This window comes from Anguilla rostrata, chromosome 8 (genome assembly GCF_018555375.3).
Source record: "Anguilla rostrata isolate EN2019 chromosome 8, ASM1855537v3, whole genome shotgun sequence".
NCBI classification, from domain to species: Eukaryota; Metazoa; Chordata; class Actinopteri; order Anguilliformes; family Anguillidae; genus Anguilla; species Anguilla rostrata.
In genome coordinates, this window is record NC_057940.1 from 2,760,600 (window position 1) to 2,786,167 (window position 25,568).

At 50.9% G+C, this 25,568-nt stretch overlaps 1 protein-coding gene across 3 annotated transcripts in view; it reads right to left on the reverse strand.

Moving 5' to 3' along the window:
* Window positions 1-1,622: 1,622 nt before the first annotated feature.
* LOC135260524 (zinc finger E-box-binding homeobox 1-like) overlaps window positions 1,623-25,568 on the reverse strand; it is a 57,511-nt gene continuing 33,565 nt past the window's right edge. For 2 of the 3 annotated variants that reach the window (XM_064345806.1, XM_064345808.1), the window contains exons 2-9: window positions 23,294-23,509; window positions 21,304-21,348; window positions 16,717-16,875; window positions 15,268-15,470; window positions 13,319-13,427; window positions 9,380-11,250; window positions 7,256-7,427; window positions 1,623-4,965 (exon numbers count right to left, since the gene is read on the reverse strand). In XM_064345806.1, the coding sequence (XP_064201876.1) occupies window positions 3,779-4,965; window positions 7,256-7,427; window positions 9,380-11,250; window positions 13,319-13,427; window positions 15,268-15,470; window positions 16,717-16,875; window positions 21,304-21,348; window positions 23,294-23,509 (3,962 nt within the window). In that variant the 3' untranslated portion in view covers window positions 1,623-3,778. The remainder of the gene's footprint in view (window positions 4,966-7,255; window positions 7,428-9,379; window positions 11,251-13,318; window positions 13,428-15,267; window positions 15,471-16,716; window positions 16,876-21,303; window positions 21,349-23,293; window positions 23,510-25,568) is intronic. The other variant, XM_064345807.1, reaches the window with a different exon arrangement.

The following is a 25,568-nucleotide window of genomic DNA, read 5'->3' on the forward strand; positions in this document are numbered from 1 at the left end:
ACACACACACACACATATCAGGGGATGTTGCTGTGCCTGGAATTTTTTTCTGGTGTCTGATACAGCTTGTTTTTGAGAGATGAATTGACTCTGAAATAAAAAAATACTTTTGGGGAGAGGTTGTGTCACAGCCGTAGAGAAGAGGAATCCAGCCAGAACACGAACGGCTCCAGTAACCGCGGAAACGTGTTCTGCATTAGCCGTGTGATTGGCCGCTGAAAGTGATGGATGAAGTGTTGAGTAACAGTTTAAACAGTTTAACACACGCCCTGTGTCTCTCCAGACCCGCGACCCTGTTCTGAAAGAGGTGGGTGCGAACGACGGAGCGGAGGAGAGGGGGAAGAGAGGGGCGGGGTCTGGACAGAGAAATGCCCTGTGATAGGCCAGCGACAATGAGAGGATCTGATGGAGGTGAGCCGACGTGTGTGTGTGTGTGGCACGTGTGTCACCGTACTGCAAAACAGAGCTGAATTTTCCTTCTCTCTGTTACTTTAACGGAAGAGGACTTTAGCACCCCCTGGTGGCCCGGAGGCCCAGCACTGAGACTGGGCCGTCTAATTTAACGGCACCGCGGCACAGCCATAACGCGGGTCTCTCGCGTCGCCACCGGGAGATGGCGGTTCTGAAATCTAATTTTGAAGCAGAGCCGCGCTAATTATCTCTTAAGGACTCGTCACTTGTTTAATTTCTTCTGTGTTATACCACCTGTTGCTAGCTCTGGACAGAACGGGACGGGACGAGGGTCGGGGGGGGGTGCGGGGTTGGGGTTGTTTGTGATGAGAGGCGCTTTGTTCACCGCGACCTTCTGTCGCAAAAGAAGGACGATAGCACACCTGTCAGAGGTGCGCGATACCGAAGTGATTTCTGCCTTTTTTTTTTTTGAACGTTGGAATGGCTTCAGTCCTTAATCCAGGGCATTAAACAAACGCAAAAAAAAAAAAAAAAAGATTCACGACAGGCTATTCAATTTCTATTCCAATTAATTTCCGCTCGAAACAATGTATCCCTTCAGATCGGTTGTGACATCACAAAGGCCAGCAATCACTTTGTGAAAGGAACAGATTACTTTAGCAATTTCCTTCTTTTCTTTTTTTCAACCCTCCTTGAACAATGAAGGCTTTATCTAAACTGGACGGTCGTATGAATGCCACACACGGATCTTGATTTTTGCAGAACACATTTGGATGCAATTAAAATCTTAAAGCGCTTCACGTGAAATGTTCATTTTCACCGCCACGGCGCTAACGCTGTTAGCTTTCCGCAGTCAGTGCTGCCCGTGCTCTTATCTCCTCTGATTACATCTCACTGCTGTGTTTAGGATAACGCTGGTCTTTTTTTTCCAGTATCATCACCATAAAATGTTTCTTTCCGACTCTCAGTACTTCATGACACTTCTGTACCCCAGGGGTTCAACTTCTGGCATATTGGTGTTGGCTAGATAATTGTTCATAGGATAAATTCACTGAGAGTTGAACAGAAACATTATCGGTTTCTGTCTTTTCATTGGACATGTTGACGATACTGAGAAAATGAAAATTAACTGTGTTATCCTTTAAGTTGCTGGTTATTGTGCTTGTGAGGTGATTCAAAAAACAAGAGGCAAATATTAAACTCAGACAAACTTTGTTGATGTATTTTATTGTGATGGCCAGTCATAAAAAAAACCTATGCAAAAAATCATTAAACTGAATTAGACAGGGACTTATAAAAACAAGTTTCAGTCTTGGTGCAGACATAAAAACAATTCAACTTGGCACAGGTAAAAAAAAAAAAAAAAGTATGTCAATCCAGGTTTGGCTTTGCAAAAGGACAGTATATCGCCATCATTAGGGTAGATCCTTCAACTGATACGACAGCAAAGACTCATGCCATTAGTCCACACAGTTAGTTTCAATAGATTCAGTAGCTTCATACTTAAAAGTGGGGAAAACAAAACACACTTGATAATGGATGCAAAAGTAAAAGGTTCCACTTTCATTTCCTTTTTTTTTTTTTAAACATTTAACTGAATCATAATCATATTTTTAAAGCACATCTCAAAGGCCAGAGCTGTGTCTCTCTCTCTCTAGCTTTGAAATCACTTACCTTCCAAATTATTTTCATACTAAAATATATTATTGTATTAATACAAACTACAGTATTATACACTACATTGTGTAATAAATAACCGTAAAGAAATATAAAAATAAGACACATAAATATAAAAGATTTCTATAACTAAACATATTTCAGTGAGGCGGGAACTATACTGCCATTGGTTGAGACACTGAGCAAACATTTTTTCCCCCCACAAACACAAAACAAAACAAAAAAAACTTGTAAAATACTATAATACTGACTGGTAAAATGATCTAAACACTTGATTTATGGGACCATATTTGCTAACATTTGCTTCCTTCAAGTGCAGGTCAGGGCTGTCACACTATTTCTTCAGGTTCTAGCAATGTGGGGACCCCCATTTTGACTGACATTCCAAGACAGGAAAAAAAAAAAAAAAAAACCTTAGAAATTTCCTTCACTCTGTAACTGAATATTCCCCCTGAAGTCTTTTCTCTAAACTGAGAAGAACACACAGAAATAAAAATAAAATAATTTAAAAAATGGCAAGACAAATCTTAGCTAACATGGACCCTTAAACACCAACACAAATACTGGCGATGGCCATTTTAGTAAAAAATAACACTGGTCAAATGGCACTTCCAGCTCACAGGTTTGCATAAGGCCAGGGGGTTGAAATGCTCCGTATCCAACATCCTCCCGCTTCAACGAACGCCGTAACACTGAGCTCCGATTCAAACCGACGAAAAAAAAACAAACAAAAAAAACTCAAGAGAACTCCTCCGTTCGGTCTAACCGCAGCGCGCGCTCGCTGTCCTTTCATCCCGCCTCTGACTTAAGCTGCGTGAGCGTTTCTCTCTCTCTCTCTCTCCGTCTCTTTCCTAAAAAAATAAAAACAGTATAGTGGATTTGGCGTTGGCTGAAATTAACGGAGAAACGTATATACGCAGCCCGTAATACCAGACATAGCGAAGGACACGGTCGGTCTGTCGGTCGGTCGGTCGGAACGGAGGTCGGTAAAGAAAGAATGCTGGCTTGGTGGTTTGACACCGTCTTCCCTGATAGGTCGGATCCCGCTGAAGGCGTCAGCGCCCTAGAGTATCGTATTCTTCGTTAAGGCTAACGATCCAATTCAAAACGAATAACTATGCTAACGTGCTAATTTCCGCTAATGCGGTGGAGGGTGCCTATAGTGCGATAATACTGATGGGTAGACAACACAGAAGCATGTCGGTATCCATAGGTGTAAACCAGGAATACTGTAGTGCAGAGGTTTTCTTCAAACTTAATAAAATACTGATTTTAGCAAAAACTTCATTGGCAATAAAAAGGTATAGAAATCTCTCCCAACTGTACAGCTTAAAAGGTTAAAACATGAGTGACGTTGATTAAATTAGTAACACTGATAAAAGAAATGATCCTGGATGTTTTAGTAATAAAACATTATCTAAAACTTTGTCAACTCTTGTTTTTTTTTCTTTCAAAGTCCGTATATGCGTTTTTTTTGTTATTCTTTATGTATTTTTACAAACCGCTTGTAACACTGAAAATTTCTCACGTGGAAAAGTGATTTTTTTTTCTCTTTAAGTTGAGGCACACCCCGGTTTGTCCACAGTAATGAAGTGAGACACAGTGTCTGGGTTAACTCCCCCTCTCCTCATGACTCTACGCGTGTTGTGTAGTAAACTAAGTGTGGTTTAACTCCTCCGCCCCGTTCTCTTCACTCCTCCTCCGCCTCCTCTTTCTTCTCTTTGTTCTCGGAGCCCTCGCCCGCGTTTCTCTCCACCTCCTCCACCGTCCCGCTTCCTCCTTCGCTCTCCTGTGTCTCCATGGCCTCCTCTTCCACCTGAGTGTGACCTTCCTGCGTCTCCTCTTGCGTCTCCTTGTCCTGCCTCTCCTCCATCTCCTCTTGCGTCTCCTCCAGCGTCTCCCCCTCTGTCTCCTCCTGCGTCTCCTTTTCTGTCTCCTTCTGCGTCTCCTTCTGCATCTCCCCCTCCTTCTGCATCTCCCCCTCCCCCTCCGTCTCCTCCTCCGCCATCTCTTCCTGCGTCTCCTCCTCCGCTGTCTCTTCCTGCGTCTCCTCCTCCGCTGTCTCTTCCTGCGTCTCCTCCTCCTGCGTCTCCTTCTGCATCTCCCCCTCCCCCTGCGTCTCCTCCTCCGCTGTCTCTTCCTGTGTCTCCTCCTCCGCTGTCTCTTCCTGTGTCTCCTCCTCCGCTGTCTCTTCCTGCGTCTCCTCCTCCGCTGTCTCTTCCTGCGTCTCCTCCTGCATCTCCTCTTGCGTCTCCCCCTCCGTCTCCCCCTCAGTCTCCTCCTCGACCTCCTGCAGCCCAACTTCCCCCACCCGCACCTCCTCAACTCCCTGCGCCTCCTCGTCACGCCATGCCTCTTCTCCCTGCGTCTCTTTGCCTTCCTGCTCTAGCTCCTCCCCTTCCTCCTCTGGCTCCTCCTCCTCATCCTCCCCCGCGTGTTCCCTCCACTCTTCCTCGCTGTCCTCACCTTCCCCAACCCGCACCACCTGGATCTCGTCCTCGCTCACTCCTCCCTCCAGCTCCTCTTCCTCCTCCTCCTCCTCCTCCTCGTCCTCGCTCTCCTCCTCGTCGCGGTCCTCCGAGTCCGGTTGGGAGGGAGGGGAGGCGGTCCTGCCGTCGGCCTGCTCCCCCGCGGCGGGCGTGTCCGCGCCTCCCTGGGCCCCCGGCTCGGCCCCCTCCTGGCGCTCCTGCCCCTCCTTCTTGCAGTAGGAGTAGCGGTGGTTCATGTGCTGGGAGTAGGAGCCCGAGTGGGAGAAGCGCTTGCCGCACTTGTCGCACTGGTAGGGCTTCTCCCCCGAGTGCAGGCGCATGTGCTCGATCAGGTGGTGCTTGTGTTTGAAGGCCTTGCTGCAGATCCCACACTCGTGAGGCCGTTTGCCTGAGGGGGGGGGGGGGGAGACAGGGTGAGGCTCAGCATGGACACCCCCAAAATCTACCCCCACAAGCGACCCCGTGCTCCGTCAGAATACGATGACCTCCCCAAAATTCACCCCCCACCCTCCCACCCCGACCATACACTAACCCCACAAAGACCCCAACCTTCTGTGAGAACATTACAATAACGTTAATGAGACGCTTTTCAGCATAACGTTAGCTATACTTTTAGCGGTGACGTTAGCGATGTGCTTTTTGCCATTATGTTAGCTATGCACTATACATACAACATGATGTTAGCGATAAAGTTTTCACTATTATGCTAGCAATAAAGTTTTCGCTGTGATGTTAGCAAAAAACTTTTTGTAATTATGTGAGCAATAAACTTTTCGCTATGACGTTAGCGATACACTTTTCTCCATAACGTTAGCGATACACTTTTCTCCATAACGTTAGCGATACACTTTTCTCCGTGATGTTAGCGATACACTTTTCACTATGACGTTAGCGATACACTTTTCTCCGTAACGTTAGCGATACACTTTTCTCCATAACGTTAGCGATACACTTTTCTCCATAACGTTAGCGATACACTTTTCTCCGTGATGTTAGCGATACACTTTTCACTATGACGTTAGCGATACACTTTTCTCCATAACGTTAGCGATACACTTTTCTCCGTGATGTTAGCGATACACTTTTCGCTATGACGTTAGCGATACACTTTTCTCCGTGATGTTAGCGATACACTTTTCACTATGACGTTAGCGATACACTTTTCTCCGTAACGTTAGCGATACACTTTTCTCCGTGATGTTAGCGATACACTTTTCACTATGACGTTAGCGATACACTTTTCTCTGTGATGTTAGCGATACACTTTTCTCCATAACGTTAGCGATACACTTTTCTCCGTGATGTTAGCGATACACTTTTCTCCATAACGTTAGCGATACACTTTTCTCCGTAACATTAGCGATACACTTTTCTCCGTAACGTTAGCGATACACTTTTCTCCGTAACGCTAGCGATACACTTTTCTCCGTGATGTTAGCGATACACTTTTCTCCGTGATGTTACTTGTCTTGCTGACCTCCACTCCCATCACTGTGAGGCCAGTGTCGAGGCAGCAGCGATGTAGAAACTGACCTCATTCTGGCTTTTCAGCAGAGCTGTTATTGCGCTGTTAGGCAAAGGAAAGCAACTTGAGTGCAAGTTTAACGGAACATTCTAGATGGGAGCTTGGATCAGAACCAGTGTTCCGCAGTACAGCCCCTCGGCTGGCTGGAGAAATTGGACGGGTTCGGCAAAGGTGTCGTAATCACAGCCTGAAGTCATTTGGACCTCACAAGCCCATCCTCAGCCAGGTACCCTATAAACTCTTAGTGTGTGTGAGTGTGTGTGTGTGTGTGTGTAGAGAGAGGATGTGTGTTCGTAGAGAGTGTGTATCTGTGAGTGCTTGTGAGTGTGTGTATTTGCATGTGTTTAGGGTTTCGACACTGTCTATGTGGAGTTTTTTTTGGAGTGCGGTGGAGGGAATGTGGTAGGTGTGCAGTGTTTGGGGGAGGGGGGGGTGTGCGCAGTGTGTGTGTGTGTTGGGTGGGGGTCGGTATGTACCTGTGTGCTTGTTGGTTGGCATTTGGGGCGGGGGGTGGTTTGCTTGCGGTGTTTGGGAGGGTATGCAGTGTTGGGGGGTGCACAGTGTCTTGGGAGAGGGGGTGGGGGAGGTGTGGGTGCTGATGGTGTAGTGTTTGGGATGGGGGGATGGCTGTGTGCGCAGTGTTTGGTTGGGGGGGTCGGTACGTACACGTGTGCTTACTGACTATGCACGGTGGTTTGGGAAGGGGTGTACAGGGTTTGGGGGATGTGTGTGCGGTGTTTGGAGGGGGGTACAGGGTTTGGGCGGCAGTGGGGTTGTGTGCGGTGTTTGGGGGGGGTACAGGGTTTGGGGGGAGTGGGGGTGTGTGCGGTGTTTGGGGGCGGGGGGGTACAGGGTTTGGGGGGTGTGTGTGCGGTGTTTGGGGGGGGTACAGGGTTTGGGGGGGGGTGTGTGTGCGGTATTTGGGGGGGGGTACAGGGTTTGGGGGGGGTGTGTGCGGTGTTTGGAGGGGGGGTACAGTGTTTGGGGGAGTGGGGGTGTGTGCAGTGTTTGGGTCGGTACAGGGTTTGGAGGGGGGTACAGGGTTTGGGGGGGGTGTGTGTGCGGTGTTTGGGGGGGTACAGGGTTTGGGGGGGTGTGTGTGCGGTGTTTGGAGGGGGGGTCGGTACAGGGTTTGGGGGGGGTTGGTACATACCCGTGTGCTCGTACTTGTGGCGCAGCAGGGAGCTGCTCTTCTGGAAGATCTTGTCACACAGGTCACACGCGTACATCCCGCTCTCCGTCTTCCTCATCTTCTTCCGCGGGGGGGCCGAGTCCGAATCGTTCTGCTCCTCCACCCCCTCTGAACTAGTGTCCAGCCTCTCATCCTGGGGGGGGAGGGGGACAGGGAGGGAGGGAGTCAGAGATATCACCAAGTCTATGAATCCAGTGCAAATCCAGCTGGGCTGTATTCAGAAATTCTCTGAGAGAGAGATAGGACTGATCAGGGATCAGTTTGGCCCTTACGCTCATAAGAACAGTATACTGATCTCAGATCAGCACAGGATACGGACAGAAACCTGATCTCAGATGCTTTATGAATACAACCCCTGATGTTCAGGCGGTGAGACTCAACGTGACCAACTGAAAAGACACAAGCGAACCCTCTGAAGCAGTGAGGATCTCAGACGGGCTTCTCTTGTGAAAATATTAGTCCAAAAAACACCTGCACTCCAGTTTGGAGGATACAGACACTCCAGTTTGGGGGATACAGACACTCCAGTTTGGGGGATACAGGCACCCCTGTTTGGGGGCAGGGCATGCTTTTTACGGGCCAATATCTGCGGTGCCTGGAGAAAGTTATGTTCGCGCAAGGTCACTGTCGGACAGAGACACACGTACAGGAAGTGACATCATTAAGGTCACTTCCTGTTCAGAGAAATGCGGAACGCTGGCAGCTCTGCGGGTTTACAGCCCCAATGAGGACCCGCCTGCGATGATGTCATCCTGCACGGAGCGCACCGCCAGAGCTGCACCTGGTCAGCCAATCAAAGTCGTGACGAGAACATGACAGCGTTCCCACGACGACCAGATTTATCCCATTAGCATTTGAAGTGTGAATGCAGGATTTTGTAAATTATTTCTTTATGGTGCAACTGTCAGGACTTTGAGCTACAGGGCTCCTCCACCCTCTTCTCCCCTAAGAGCGTGGAGGAGAATGCGCGGCTGGTGTTCATACAGCCCTGCACTGATCCAGGGTCAGTTTTGTGCTGTACGTGTCCTAACCGTGTCCATTATGAGCTAAATGCAGGACTGATCCCAGATCAGCAGTCGTAATCGGAGCCTCTTCTGTCCACACCCTCGTGCTGAACACACATGCAGCGCTCCTGAGCGCCAGGTTCGGGGGGGGGGGGGGGGGGCGGACTGGGGGCAGGGGTTCGGCCTCTCTGGGGGTTGGGAGGGGAGGGTTATTTCACCTCTCCGCTCCGGGTGAAATATGGAGGTCTTTAAAGACTCTGCTGGACAGGTGGAGCTGAACCTGGCAGCAGCAGCAGCCGACCTCGTGTGGAAAGCAGGCCAGAAATGAGCTCTCTGGCCACCGGGCTCTGACTGAGCAGTCAGGAGGGACGCATTACGTCCCCACAAAGCCTGCGTTTAACGCATACACACCCTCCAGGACACGCCGACACACCCCTCCAGCACACCGCACTCATGAGGACGCACCGCGTTAAAGACAAACAGCCTTTTAACACTGCAAAACAAAATCTGTAATATAAAATTATTTAAACCTTAACACATTCACTGAAAATAATTCTGAAGAGACCCGAGGTATAATAAAAATGGCCTTCAGTTTCTGGAAACGAATTCCTGGAAAGTAAATGTTTATTCTGTTTCCCTCCCTCTCCACCTCTCCAGCTGCCGTGTGGTGAGGGTTCTGTGCTAAAATGGCTGCTGGGCATCACTGGTGCTGCCCATTGGTGGAGTTTCTCCCATCACTGTGAAATATTATATACAGTAAAAACAATTTATTATTATTCTTACTATTATTAGTAGTAGCTGTAGTAATAGTAGTAGTAGTATTACATCAGTGTGTGTCTTTACAACAGTGAAGTGTCCTTGTGTACCTCAGAAGGTGCAGCATAAATAAATAGGCATTATTATCACTGTGCATTTTCAGTGACTGACCTGGAGACAATTGCTATTATTATTATTATTCTTAGTAGTAGTAATATTGTAGTAATAGTAGTAGTATTGCAACAGTTTTGTAAGGTGTCCTTATGCACTGGAAAGGTGCAGCATAAATAAATAGGCATTATTATCACTATTTCCAGTGACTGACCTGGAGGCTGTTGGGCTGCAGGGGCTTCTGCGGGGCGGGGGCCGCGGGGGGGCTGCTGGCGGCGGCGGTGGCGGTGGCGGTGGCGTAGGTGTAGGCCAGCTGCGGTATGAGGATGGTGTGCTTGCTGGCGGTGACGGCGCGCAGGCAGGGCAGGCTGCCCTGCTCGGTGATGGCCAGGATGGTGGGCAGCTGGGTGGCCACGATGCTGACGGGGTTGGCGCTCGGGGTGACGTAGATGGTGTCCGAGGTCAGGGGCGCGGGCGCGGGCGGTTCCTTCTTGGCGCAGGTCAGGTTGAGCGGCTCCTCCTGGACGGAGTAGGCGCTGCCCTGGTGAAGGCCGGCGGCGCCCCCCCCCTCGCCCCCCTCCCTGGGGAGCTTGGGCAGCGACAGGTCCAGTGGCTCCGCCTGCCCGTCCTCGTCCTCCTCTTCCTCGGACTTGACGATGACGAGGCCGGTGGAGGAGAGGTTGAGCGGGGAGGAGGGGGGGTCCTGGGGGGGGTCGCCGCTCGGGTCCTCGTCCTTGTCCGCGGGCTCCTCCGGCGCTTCGGTCGCGGGGGGGGGCGGGGCAGCGGGGTCCGCCGGGGGGTCGGACCCGGCTCCGCCCCCCTCCGACGCCTCGTCCCCGGACTGGGGGGGGCGGGGCGGCCCCCCCACGGCGATCTGGCCGGACCGCATCTTGTGGAACCACCTGCGGACCACGTGGGCGGGCAGGCTGACCGAGTCGGCGATCTTGGCGAGCTCGGCGGCGGTGGGCTCGGCGTTGAGGGCGAAGTAGGCCTTGAGCAGCGAGAGCAGGTTCTTCAGCGGCGGCTGTCCCGCCACGCCGTCCGCCAGCAGGGCCGACACGCCGCCGGGGTCCGGCCCGCCCTCGCCCTCGCCATCGCGCTCGCCGTCGGCCGCCGCCGGGTCCGCCGCCTCGCGGCCGCAGTGTTTGAGCGTGTGCAGAGCGTCCAGCCCGCCGGGGCAGTCGTCACACAGCAGACACGTCCTCTCGCCGTCCGCCCCCGCCGCCCCCGCCGCTTCCCCCGCCCCCTCACTGCCCGCCGGCTCCGCCTCTTTGTTCTGCTCCGCCTTCGGGGCGGGGTCCTCGGGGGGCGTCTCCGCCTCGCCGGCGTCCGGGGCCCGGGGGGGCGGGCCCTCCTTTTTGGGGGCCTGGGGGGCGGGCGCGGGCGCGGGCGCGGGCGCGGGCGGGGCCGGGTGGGGGTTGTGGCTGGGCTCCAGGCTGTAGTTGATGATGATCTTAGTGGTGCCGTCCTGGTCGACGATGGGAAGACTGATGGCGGAGATGACGGAGTGGGTGGCGGCGGGCGCGCCGCCGGTCGCCGTGGCGACCCCGCCCCCGGGCTCCTTGGACGCGTTGGCGGCGTTGAGGTGGGCGCTCTCCAGCACCTGGCGCAGGACGTTGCCGTCCACGGCCACCTTGAGCACGCTCTGTAGGTCGCTCAGGTTGATGCTGATGGGCGAGACCAGCCCCACCGTGGGCAGGACCACCGCCTGGACCACGCCCTGGGGCGGGGCCGGGGCCGGCGGCAGGGCGGGGCCCCCGTTGAAGACGCCGTTGGCGGCCGGCGCCAGCACCACCGGCTTGTACTCGTACTCCAGCGGCTCAGCTTTGATCTGCGTGACCGGCAGCTGCTCCTGGAGCGGCTTCCCCGGGTCGGGCTTCTCCCGGGCGACGGTCCGCCCGGCGGGCGCGGGGGAGGGGGCCAGGGACGGGGAGGGGGAGGGGCAGAGGGCGGGTTTGCCCCCCGGGCGGGGCCGGCCGTTGACGGGGACGGGCCCGATGCACTTCTTGCTGCTGATGTGGGAGCTGTAGGAGCCCGAGTGGGAGAAGCGCTTCTTACAGTTCGGACACTCGTATGGCTTCTCTCCTGCAGAAACACACACCGTTACACACAGGCCAGAGGACACACAACCACACACACACCGTTACACACAGGGCTTCTCTCCTGCAGAAACACACACAGTTACACACAGACCAGAGGACACACACACCGTTACACACAGGCCAGAGGACACACACACACCGTTACACACAGGCCAGAGGACACACAACCACACACACACCATTACACACAGGCCAGAGGACACACACACCGTTACACTCCACAGGCCAGAGGACACACACACCGTTACACTCCACAGGCCAGAGGACACACACACCGTTACACACACTGTTACACTCCACAGGCCAGAGGACACACAAACACGGTTACACTCCACAGGCCAGAGGACACACACACTGTTACACACAGGCCAGAGGACACACACACCGTTACACACAGGCCAGAGGACACACAACACAGTTACACACCGCAGGCCAGAGGACACACAACCACACAAACACAGTTACACTCCACAGGCCAGAGGACACACAACCACACACACACAACACGTTACACCCACAGGCCAGAGGACCACACCACACAACACAGTTACACACAGGCCAGAGGACACACACACACACACACACTGTTACACACCACAGGCTAGAGGACACACAACACACCCACAGCAGAGACACGTACACCGTCCACAGGCAGAGGACACACAACCACACACACGTTACACCCACAGGCCAGAGGACACACAACACACAACACGTTACACCCACAGGCCAGAGGACACACACACTACACACACGTTACAGACCACAGGCCAGAGGACACAACACACAACACGGTTACACTCCACAGGCCAGAGGACACACAACCACACACACACCGTTACACACAGGCCAGAGGACACACAACACAGTTACACACCGCAGGCCAGAGGACACACAACCACACACACACCGTTACACTCCACAGGCCAGAGGACACACAACCACACAAACACGGTTACACTCCACAGGCCAGAGGACACACAACCACACAAACACGGTTACACTCCACAGGCCAGAGGACACACAACCACACACACACCGTTACACTCCACAGGCCAGAGGACACACAACCACACACACACAGTTACACTCCACAGGCCAGAGGACACACAACCACACAAACACAGTTACACTCCACAGGCCAGAGGACACACAACACAGTTACACTCCACAGGCCAGAGGACACACAACCACACACACACCGTTACACTCCACAGGCCAGAGGACACACAACACTGTTACACTCCACAGGCCAGAGGACACACAACCACACCGTTACACTCCACAGGCCAGAGGACACACAACCACACCGTTACACACCGCAGGCCAGAGGACACACAACCACACAACCACACAACCACACAAACACGGTTACACACCACAGGCCAGAGGACACACAACCACACACACACGGTTACACTCCACAGGCCAGAGGACACACAACCACACACACACGGTTACACACCACAGGCCAGAGGACACACAACCACAGTTACGCTCCACAGGCCAGAGGACACACAACCACACACAGCAGAGAGACCCATGGGGTATGGAGGACCATGAGTTGGACCACGTGGGTATTTTGGAGGACCCAGTGAGGTTGAGTCGGGTGGTATTGGAGGGGACACACCCATGATGGTATAGGGTGAGGTATTTTGGAGGGACCCCAGTGAGTGGATAGGGTGAGGTATTTGGAGGGAACCCCATGAAGTAGTATAGTGAGGTATTTTGGAGGGACCCAGTGAGTGTATAGGGTGGTATTTGAAGGGACCCAGTGAGTTTGGTCGGGTGGTATTTGGAAGGGACCCAGTAGGTTTGGTACAGGAGGATTGGGAGGGACCCCAGTGGTGGTATGGGTGGGTATCTTTGGGGAGGGGGACCCCAGTGAGGTTTGGGTACAGGGTTGAGGTATTTTTGGAGGAGGGGCCCCAGTGAGGTTTGGGTACAGGGTTGAGGTATTTTTGGAGGGGGGGGGTATTGGAGGACCCCAGTGAGGTTTGGGTACAGGGATGGGTATTTTGGAGGGGGGGGGGGTATTTTGAGGCGCTCACCGCTGTGGATCCGTAAATGCTCCTTCAGGTGGTGCTTGTACTTGAAGGCCTTGGTGCACTCGGTGCACTTGAACTTTCGGTTCCCCCCCGACTGCGTCACGTGTACGCGCTGAGGGACAGGAGAAGAGACAGCGTGAGTGGGTATGTGTGTGTGAGAGAGTGTGTGTGTGTGTGTGTGTGTGTGTGTGTGAATCAACAAACCTCCACTGTGTGTGTGAATCAACAACCCTCCACAGTGTGTGTGTGTGTGTGTGTGTGTGTATGAATCAACAACCCTCCACTGTGTGTGTGTGTGTGTGTGTGTGTGTGTGTGTGTGAATCAACAAACCTCCACAGTGTGTGTGTGTGTGTATGAATGAACAACCCTCCACGTGTGTGTGTGTGTGTGTGAATCAACAACCCTCCACAGTGGTACGTGTGTGTGTGTGTGTGTGTGTGTGAATCAACAAACCTCCACAGTGTGAGTGTGTGTGTGTGTGTGTGTGTGTGAATCAACAACCCTCCACAGTGTGTGTGTGTGTGTGTGTGTGAATCAACAAAACTCCACAGTGTGTGAGTGTGTGTGTGTGAATCAACAACCCTCCACAGTGTGTGTGTGTGTGTGTGTGTGTGAATCAACAACCCTCCACAGTGTGTGTGTGTGTGTGTGTGTGTGTGAATCAACAAACCTCCACAGTGTGTGTGTGTGTGTGTGTGTGAGAATCAACAAACCTCCACAGTGTGTGTGTGTGTGTGTGTGTGAATGAACGAGAGTACTGCGTATTCTCCAAACCTCCACAGGTTGTGTGTGTGTGAATGAACGAGAGTACTGCGTATTCTCCAAACCTCCACAGGTTGTGTGTGTGTGAGTGAACGAGAGTACTGACTATTCCCCGAACCTCTGACACCCCGCACTGCCTCCTCTGTGGCCCTGTAATCTTCCACTTTACTCAGAATGGCACCTTCGTGTTTCTCATGAAGAGCAGAGTCAGAAATCCGCAGAGCTGCCAAATTACACACTTCTGGGTTTCAGCTCAGATTTGCATGAATGATGTAGCGGCAGGGACAAATGGAGTTCAGATCCATTGTAATGAAAAAAATCCATTAAAATTAATTTACGCAGTGATGTTGGGAGAGAGATAACCACCCCAGCCCGGCACTAATGGCATCTTGCTTGGGGGGGGGGGGGGGAGTCGTCCACTGCTTGCTAATTGAATTAAAAAGGCGGTCTGGCTGCACTGGGAGTGGTGGGGAATCAGCTGGAGATGCATCAACGCCAGAGCGTTAGGACAAATAAAAAACGTCACTCCTAAACAGCTGACACGACAGAAACGTTTCTCTTATTTTAATACACTCCCCTAGCTGGAGAAGTTTCAGCATTTCAGCTTCTGGTTCTGCTCTGGTTTTTCAATTATCGTACCGATTCTGTTTCTGGTTTTGGATATGGTTCTGTTTCTGGTTTAGTTTCTGGTTCTGTTTCTGGTGATAATTCAGATTTTGGTTCCCTTCCTGTTGTCATTCCGGCTCTGGTCGTGTTCCTAGTTCTAAAGTTTGGTTATGGCTGGGTTTCTAATTCTGATTCTAGATCTGATTCTTGTCTTACGCTGGCCCTGTTTCTCTCTCTCTCTCTGTTTTTGGTTCTGGTTCTGGTTCCAGCTTTTTTTTATGCTGGACCTTGTTCTCTCTGTTTCTGTTTTTGGTTCTGGTTCTGGTTCCAGCTTTTTTCATGCTGGCCCTGGTTCTCTCTCTGGCTCTGTTTATGATTCTCGTTCTCTCTTTGTTTTTCGTTCTGGTTCTGGCTCTGGCTCTGGCTCAGTTTATGATTCTGGTTCTGTTTCAGTGTTTGGTTCTGGTTCTGGTTCTCTCTCTGTTTTTCGTTCTGGTTCTGTTTCTGGCTCTGTTTATGATTCTGGTTCTGGTTCTGTTTCAGTGTTTGGTTCTGGTTCTGGTTCCGGTTCCGGTTCCGGTACCTGTTCCCGCCCAGACTTGTGCGCGGTCATGTGGCGGTCCAGCTGCGTGCGGTAGGCGAAGGTGTAGCTGCACAGCGAGCAGCTGAAGTTGTCCTCGCTCTTCTCGTGGCGGTACTTGATGTGCTCCTTCAGCGAGGTGTAGCGCTTGTAGCCCCTGGCGCAGTAGGGGCAGGTGAGCAGCTGGGAGAAGGCGTCCGGGGTCCCTGCGGGGGGGGGGGGGGTGTAGGTTCCCAAAATTACTTTCGACACTGATTCGGTTACACTTCATAGCCCTTAAATGACTTTTGCCACTAAGAAAACTGTACAGTAGACTTCACCCATGACTAACCCGTGCCACCATTTGAAGCATTCCTCATGGCAGTTACATTTCGTACAGTTAATCCAAGGTCCCAGAAAACTGCACTCTAGGGCCAAGAATGTTGAATTAAAAATACAAATGATATGCCTTGATATCCCTGAAGTTGATATCCCTGAAGATGAGTGTATGTACCTCTGCCAGAAATTATTTTCAGGTTTTTTTTAAATCCTTGATTTTCCCCAGTGAATGTGAGGACCTTTCGCAGATATTTAAGGGCTTGTGAGGACCCTGTTCTTGCAGCTGGTGAGGGTGGTCTGATGGACTCTGAAGAGCACTAAAGGCAGGCACCCGGACTCAGAGACGAGCGATGGCGAGTGTGAGGGAGGAGGAAGGAGAGCCGCTTTACGGCGCTGAAATAATCATCCAATCAGAGGTTAGGGACCTCGAAGGCTTGAGGAAATGGGGGGGGGGGGGGGGGGGGGGGGAGGGGGAGGATCCACAAGTGCCACCGTGCACCACGTTCAGCACCACGAGTCTGAGAAACACGGCCTTCTCAACACTGCAATGTTGGGCATATCTGCTGATATGGACGTACCGCACAAATCTATACAGGAAACAGGCTCTGGAGAGGATACTTTTTAAGCTTTTTAGATTGTGAAAATGCCACTAATCAATCAACTATGAACAGGCTGGCCTTATTATGGTAATTTAACACGGTTGATTAATTTTATTTAAAAACGTAACGTCTTTGTACAAGCTGCTTTGGAGTTTGAGTGCATTTTCTTGCCTGAGCCAGCAGGTCTTCTGATATATCTCAAAATATCTAACACATCCATCATATATAAAAACTGTCAGTCAGGCCGTACATATTCAAAAACATATTCTAAAACTGAAATAATGACATTTTATACTGTCAACTGCTGTTCTCATTGTTCCACAGTGTGTTCGCGTGAAAGCGGTTTTGGAACAACAGGTTGCTGCCCCCCACAGGACTGGAGGTGTTACTGCACTACTGAAAGAAAACTGCAGCGGTGGATGAAGGTAGGTGGGGGGGAGGGGGGGTTGTGGTGGGTGGGTGCGTGGTGTTGGGTTGGGGGGGGGGGGTGTAGGTTGGGTGGGGGTTTTTAGGGTTGGCGGGGGGGTGTTTTTACCGTTTTCGTCGTGCCCGCTGGCCTCCGGCGTGCCCTGCCGCGCCTCCTCCTCTGGAGCGACGGGGTAGATGACGGCCGTGTCCCCCTGCTGGAGCATCTCCTCCACCATGGCGTCCGCGCTCCCGTTCTCCTCCGGCTCCGAGCCGCTCTCGGCCTTCACTGCGACACAAAACGACTGGATGAATGACTGGATGAATGAATGAATGAATGAATGAATGAATGAATGGTCGCGTTTATACGGCACTTTTCTGAACGCTCAAAGTGCTTTACAGTGATGAGGGGGAGCTCACCTCACCCACCACCAATGTGTAGCCCCCACCTGGGTGATGCACGGCAGCCATTTTGAATCAGTGGATCTCTTGGGGTCTACAGTGCCTGTATGAATGAAGTGTACCCGAATCTCCCCTGTACCCGAATCATCTCCCTGTACCCGAACCTCAACCCTGTACCCAAATCATTTCCCTGTACCTGGATCTCATTCCTGTACCCAAATCTCACCCCTGTAGACAGTGTTTGAGCTCTCCGCTTTTGACCTGACCCCCCAATAATTACAGCAGTGACACCCCCCCCCCCCCTTTGCATGTGACCATGCTTTGTGTGGCAGGGGACAGCTGGTGGGCCCCTCAGGGTGATCATCACCCCCCCCCCCCCTCTCCATCACCTCCCCTGCCCCCCTCACCCCACCAAGCCTCATTTTCCCCCCAGGAAGCAGAGACCAGGTGTCCCCCTGTCAGAGTTCCCCTCCCTCCCAAGCCATGAAAGATCATGAGAAAAAATCACGGCTTAATGACACAAGCTTTGGGGGGGGGGGGGGCGGGGCTGGTCTGGTCTGGTGGGCGGGTCTTCATTTAGCATCAGAAGACCAGAGTGGGGGTGGGGGGGGGGGGGGGGGGGATTCTGCTGCACACGAGCGGGCTCTGTGAGTAGCACCTCCTCACAGCCGTGGCGGTATACAGTGGGCGTTAGCGGGTTAGCAGCGACCGCGTCGGGCTGGGTTCAGCGCCGCTGCCTGTTAGCGGCGCTCCTCTTTCAACCCGCCGCGGTAAAACTGCACTCAGCCTCTAATGGGCGACATCGGGACCAGAGAACTGCAGAGCCTCGCTCTTCTCCGTTTAAAACTGACACCAGCACCCCCCCCCCCCGACCCTCCTCGGCATGGAGCCAGGAACCTCTGCCCAGTCAGCGCGGTAAAGCTGGTCTTCAAGCCTCCTCCGTACAGGCTAGCCAGCATTAGCGCCCCCTGCAGTCTTACTTTGGCTAAGCTACTCATATGTTCAGCGATATTTCGAGCCATGCTAACCTTGTTAATGGGCGCTGCAGTAATTCCTATCTAGGCTAATGCGCTAAAAGCACCAGCATTATTCCCTTCTAGGCTAATGTGATAATGGCACCTGCATAATTCCTATGCATCTAGGCTAACGTGCTAATAGCACCTGCATAATTCCTATGCATCTAGGCTAACGTGCTAATGGCACCTGCATAATTCCTATGCATCTAGGCTAACGTGCTAATAGCACCTGCATAATTCCTATGCATCTAGGCTAACGTGGTAATAGCACCAGCAGTATTCAGCAGCCGCTAAAATGTTGTTTTCTCCAATGAAACTCTTCTGAAAAATCACAGCCCCATAATGCACTATCGACTCTCATACAGAGGTATTCAGTTTCTAATGGTGATCAATGTCGAATTCACATTGTTTTTACCAAAATACAGAAATAAAAACAAAGAAGTTGTGTACTAAGTAAATGGAAAAGCCAATAAAATAGGCAGGATAATTAATTGAAGACCGGTTCAATAATGTCGCTTACGATCCTATAAAAAATGAGAAATACCTGCCAAATTGTCTCAAAAATTCATCTCAACAGTCTGAAGATAATAAATGCTCAGATACAAAACTATCGTTTTTATATTCCTGGTGTGTTTTCCAGCATTATCGTATATAATGGTGCAATTTCTCATACCTTAAAAACAAAACAATCACGTTTATCCCCCCCACAATACAAATCTCCCCGCTGGTGAATTTATCAATATCCCATTATTGAGAGAAGAGAGAGAGAAAAATAGCAGGCAGGCAAAGTGGCCATGCTGGATATGCAGATGAAAAAAACAACACTCTGGAATCTGCGCACGCATTTTCCCACACGAAATTAATGAGCTCCACGTAGCACTAATGAGGGCTAATTAAGACTGTGCACTCCGAAAGAATGTAACCTGAGGTTATGCATAGACAAATCAGCCCCCCCCCACCCCAATCCTTCCCCCCCGCCCCCAAAAAACCCCCAGCCCTTCCTATAACAAACGGCCCTCGCTCCCATAGGAATGCGAGCACCTCCACATAACCTAACCTGCTAATGAATCACACAGCGTTCCCTTGCACCTGTACACTGTGAATATGGAGAAATGTGCAAGGCAACCCCCCACAACGCCCCCCCCCCCACCCGCCCCCACCAAAACAAAATCACATGCAAGACTGCACGTTTATAATCCTACGCATTTCACCAACCAAAAAAAAAACAGGCGGGGAAAAATATTCTTCTCAAAACGTTGAATATTCTTGTTGAACCATTCAAACGCAGAGGGAGGGCGAGGCCCTTAAATGGAGAGAGCGGAGGAAAAGTGCAGAGGAGCGCTCTTTTCCTGGAAGAGATAAACTGTGTGACTCTCTCTCCTGGCCCCCCCACACTTCAGCTCTTTACACGCTGGGAGAATCTCAATGCACTGAATCTCAAAACGGACCCCTGGCAATTTTGGGCAGGACCTAATCTTGCTAACCCAAATGTACCAATTACAAAAAGAGAAATGTATTCCCGAAGAGTTGTAAGCTCGTAAAAAAATCTGTGGGATTTTTTTTTTCCTGGTGTCTAAAGCACTGGGCAAAACAGCAAAAGCTTACAGCTATGCATTTAAAATCTAAACTTTTATTTATTTAAATTTATTTTGGTACACACAGCTTTTCAATTTGGTGCTTGAAATATTCCCATTCCAGGAAAGTTTGGCGGGTGAAACTTAACGGAATCATGGGTGTCAATCATCCGACGTTCCAAGTTAAACTATGCGGTCGTTCCCTGCACTTGGAACTGTACTTCCCTCTGGGGTTTTCGACACACCTGTTCCTGGTTTTGGTTATACACTTTGTTGAACGTCGCTCTGGATAAGAGCGTCTGCCAAATGCCTGTAATGTAATGTAATGTAATGATGTCACAGAGGTGGGCGGGGCAGGGCGGGGCCTTATTTGGCAGGGCGCTCCGCTGACGTGTGTGCGCTGGCGGCCGAGGCCCGGCCCGTCCCGTCCCGTCCCGGGACAGGCGTGGGGCGGCCCGAAGGGCGGGGCCCGCAAGCCGGGAAACGGCCCAAGCGCACGGGTTCGACTGTTGCCGTGGCGACCGAACGCTGTCAGCGGCAGCGGCGAAACCCGTGCCAGTTGGGCCCCGCCCCCACCCCCCCCCCCAGTACCGCCCGAGCCAGGTGCGGCTGGAGGATCGGCAGGTTTCGGCCTATTACCTCACATGACCAACCTCCCCCCCCGCCACTCCCCCGTTCTTCTCTTCTCTCTCTCTGTCTGCCCTCTCACTCGCTTCCAGGGTTTTCAGGAGTTTTATGTTTTTACGTGCCCCTTGAAACTTTTGTTCTCCAGGGGAAAAATGCAACACTGAGAAAACAACCTGTAAAAACTGCCCTTCTGTATAAACTCCCTAATTGGAAAATTCTGATTGGGGCAGGTCAAGTACTGAAGTCACAGGACGGCCAATAGATTAATTCAAGCTGACAAACATGGCGTTTCAAGTTAAAAAAGGGACATTTGGCATTCATTAAATCTGTAAATTTGATTCCAAACAAGAACACGGTTCACGCGTTTCTTACGCACGCACTCATCATTCTCGGCTTGTTTAATAAAATATATACTGATTTAACATTCAATAATTATAGAATATTCGCCCAAACATGAGGCTCTCAAAAGCTTGCCAAGGTCTTCTGAACTCCAATGAACTGGTTTCCAGAATTCCCATGAAAGGCTAATTAGTCTGAGCTCTCCATGTGAACGCTGTGAGGAGAGGTCATTGTGAGGCGATTGCTTCCATTTTAGTAAATTCCTGAGATCTGTCCATTTAACAGAAGAATCACTTAAAATGGCCGCCCCACCCCCTTTCTCGAAGATTTAAAAATTGTTCAGTAATTTCCCTCACTTCCAAAGAACACCATTATGAGACTACAATAATAATAATAATAATAATAATAATAATAATAATAATAATAATAATAACAATAACATTGTCTCATTGTTTACCCACAGGCTTGTGCAGCGAGTGCCTGTGCTGGTTGTTGCCTAAAAACCATCCACCTACTGGGTTAGGTTAACAGTCTGGTTTTAATTGTCTTTACCCCTTTTAAAACATGATTGTTATTTACTTACTCTGCTGTAAAAGACAACCCTTGCACTTCTCAACATAAGGTTTGCTTTTTCTTTTGGTGACCAATTGTTCTGCCCTAATTACTGACTACCACCTGGGGGGGGGGGGGAGAAACTACAAGTCCCATGATGCTTTTCGTGCCAGCTGTCTACTTCCTGTCTGGGTAAAATGAACGTACCTTTAAACCTCGTTCTCTGCTTCTTAGCATCAGGCCCCAGGTCTTCTGTCAAAAAGAGGAGAAAAAATATTTATTACCCTCGACTAATTTCAAATTTTAACAGAACTTATGGTCAACAATGTTTTTTTTCTGAAATAAGTGGAAGAAACAAGATTTTTTTACAGTTTTGATGGCAATTCAGATTCACAGTAGATTGTATTCAGTGACACCACAACACATGGACTTAATGTTCTCGAGTTCCATAATCTGCTTATTACATAGGCCAACTCAAAGCCTAACTATGCATGTGGTATATAACAGAATTGTGAGCACTACAATATCTTCTAAGAGAATGTGGTAAATAATGACTGGTTAAGCCTGCAGTGATTTTAACAAATGAGGTAGAATGTATTGGGTTTAAGTAGGTGAATAGCGGTACCCATGAGAGGCACAGTAGGCCTAAATGTGGAACGGAGGTACTCATTGGTGAATATCGGCAAAAAGATATCTGTTTATTTAACTGTGAGCAGCCTGCAGTCCTGTTTACTGGTTGTTAAAGGCTTGGGCCGCTGCACATGGAGAAACTGAGCTGAGCTGAGGGAGGTCAGGATCTCAGGTGTGGTTTATCTAAACGGCTCACAGCACTATAAACGCTAAAGATGAATCTCCAAATTCGGTGGGTATAGAAAGATGATCACTTCCTGCCTTCAGCGCAGACTGTGGAATTCCGCAGCGATGGAAGTGATGATCACTTTATTACTCTGGAGACAGCGTTCGCGAGCGGGTGACCTGACTGGCCCAGTTAGCAGGGTCGTTACGGACTTCTCACGAGTTAGCAGAGCGCTAAGAAGCCCTGCCTTTTTTTTTTCACAAAATGCGGAATTAAAATAAATTAATAAATAAGCAGTGATGTCAGGTCATGCGCTTCTTTAATTCCCGTCGGACGCTCAAGTAGTTTTGTGTGAAAGTTACAGCAGGAGGACGCTGAGAAATTGGTGTCTCTCTCTCCTCAATTAGTGTTCAGGCTCAGACTGGCGCCGTCCACAGGCCCCGCCCCTCACCTGTCAGAACACACAGGACGCTGAGGGGGGGAGAGCGCTTGCTCCAGGAGAAACTACCTCTGGCGCTAACGGTCTCCCCCCCCCCCCGCGCCCCCCACAGGCTGTAACTGCTGAGCCGGACTCGGCTCCGACATTACCCACAGTTCCTCTGACTCTCAGAGCTCGCGCAACAACATTTCCTGGTTCCCACGGTGACACACTGAACTCTTATTTGTGTTTAAACCTTGACCTTCTAAAAATAAGTCAGGGCGAGCAGTGACTCACTGGCCCGACTCAGTGAGTGATATTAGGGGAAAGCCTGCAGTAAACCAGCTATTAAAACACTGAAATACCTACAGAAAGCTCGAGTCTGTTTGCTTTAATATCACCACATGTGGGAATGAAAATGGCCTGTGAACTAAAAATATCAACAACAAAAAAAAGTGTGTTTACGTGTGCCTGAGGGAAAGAGAGAGGAAAGGGAGGGACCGAGGAGCAGACCAAAACAGGGAGAGACAAAAAGAGAAATACAGAAAGACCAAAACAGAAAGATAAAGAAGAGAGGAAAACAGACTAACAGAGAGGCAAAGAGTGGAAAGAGAGAGAGAGAGAGAGACAGATTGAAAGAGAGGGGGAGAGGGAGACAGTGAAATGGAAAGAGATAAACAGTAAAAGAAAGGGAGAAAAAAGGAGAGTGACAGAGTGAACCGCAGAGAGATGAAAAGTGAGAGACAGAAAGAGTGAAGGAGGGAGAGAGAGAGGGAGTGACAAAGTGAAACAGAGAGAGAGATAAATAGTGACAAACAGAAAGAGTGAAGGAGAGGGAGGGAGAGAGAGATGAACAGTGAAAGTGGGGGAGAGTGATGAAGTGAAACGGAGAGAGAACGGAACAGAAATAGAGAGAGAGAGGGAGAGAGCGCAGAGTGACACAGGGAGAATGCTGAACAGAGAGAGAGAGGCAGACGCAGTACCGCTGTCCCACTGCGGGTGGCGCTGTTTTCCGTTGGCTGTTAATACTGCGGCGCGGGCGTCTGGGCGGCTCTCTGGCGCGTTGCCGTCCGACTCCGCCTCGTCCCCCGTGTCCCCCCCGTCCCCCCCGTCCGGCAGGCTGTCCTCCTCCACGATGTGCAGCTTGTCCTCGTCGTCCGAGTCCGAGGTCGCCTCCGCGCCATTGTTGTAGTTCGTTACTGCCGGGGGAAGAAAAAACAGAGAGAAATTTAAAACCTCTAATCACTCCATCATCAGAAGGAAAAGCGGGCCTCGCCCTCTCTTTCACTCCGGTTCATTATCACACTGTGGGGCGACATAGCTCAGGAGGTAAGACCGATTGTCTGGCAGTCGGAGGGTTGCCGGTTCAAACCCCGCTCTGGGCGTGTCGAAGTGTCCTTGAGCAAGACACCAAACCCCTAACTGCTCTGGCGAATGAGAGGCATCAATTGTAAAGCGCTTTGGATAAAAGCGCTATATAAATGCAGTCCATTTACCATTACACTGACGGTCCTCCATTTTAGGACAATCCCACGCGTGTGCTCTCTCAGGCACTCTGTGAGCCGAAGTCAAGCTGATTAAACTCCATTGCCTGCTCAGATAAAATGATTCTTTCTGAGAAAAAAAACAAATGTTCAGCTTGCTAGGTCTAAAATGAGTGCTTTTATTGAAACTGGATGGCAGAAGCTATGGGGAGATTTGGAGGAGGGGTTTGCAGAGAGTTTGTTGTGAGTTTGCAGTGTGATTTCGATTTCACCACCTTTGTTCCAGTGAAGGAAAATCTTGCAGCATACAATCACATTCTAGACGATTCTGTGCTTCCCCAACAGTTTGAGAGAATGTCCTTTCCTGTTTCAGCATGACAGCGCCCCTGGCACACAGCGAGGTCCATACGGCAATGGTTTTGTTGAGACTGGTGTGGAAGAACTTGACTAGCCTGCACAGAGCCCGGACCTCAACCCCATCCAACACCTTTGAGATCACTTGGAAAGCCAACTGCGACCCAGGCCCGATCGCCCAGTCAGTGCCCAACCTCACTAATGCTCTTCCGACTAAATGAAAACAAATCCCTGCAGCAATGCTCCAACATCTAGTGTAAAGCCTTCCCAGAAGAGTGGAGGTAGTTATAACAGCAAAGGGTGGACCAACTCCATATTAATGCCCATAATTTTTGGATGAGATGTTGGATGTCAGGTGTCCACATACTTTAGGCCATGTAGTGTACAATCAACAAAACAGCTTGTCTGTTCTTCTCCTCTGTTCTCAGCCTATTGGACATCTGGCAACATGACATCACAGCCTCGCAGACCACTGCCTAAGAGGCCACGCCCTGAAAGAACGTGCCTGCCGATGACGCTGTGAAGCCTGGCCTCCTGATTGGCTGTGCTGGCAGGTAACAATGTGACAGTGTGAAAAGGGGAAAGGGGGAGGGAGGCACCCAAATGGGAGCAGAGGGGTGTGGCCTGCGGTACTGTGTGGGGTGTGGCCTGGGGTTCTGTGTGGGGTATGGCCTGGGGTTCTGTGAGGGGTGTGGCCTGGGGTTCTGTGTGGGGTGTGGCCCGGGGTACTGTGAGGGGTGGAATCTGAGTCACTTTGAGGAACGTGCCCAGGGTGCAGGGGCTGGATTTGGGAGATAAAGGGGGAACCCAGCGTAGGGAGCCCGTAGGGAGTATCGGGGGGAGGGGTGGGGGGGGTTGGGGGGGTTTATCGGTGGGAGGGGGGGTTATTGATTTATAGGAGGAGAGCAGCGCAGCGGAGCTACACCTGCACTGACTGCAGCTGCTGACCGAGGCAGGAAGAGAGAGAGGAATGAGTCCATGGAGAATAGAGAGGCCCTCTGATTACACACTAACCCTACACACACACACACACACACACACACACACACACACACACACACACACACACACACACACACACACACACACACACACACTTACACACACTTACACACACACACACACACACACACACACACACACACACACACACACACACACACACACACACACACACACACACACACACACACACACACACACACACACACACACACACACACACACACACACACACACACACACACTTACACACACACACACACACACACACACACACACACACACTTACACACACACACACACACACTTACACAATGCTTACACACACACACACACACACACACACACACTTACACACACACACTCACACACACTTACACATATGCACACACACACACACACACACACTCACACACAC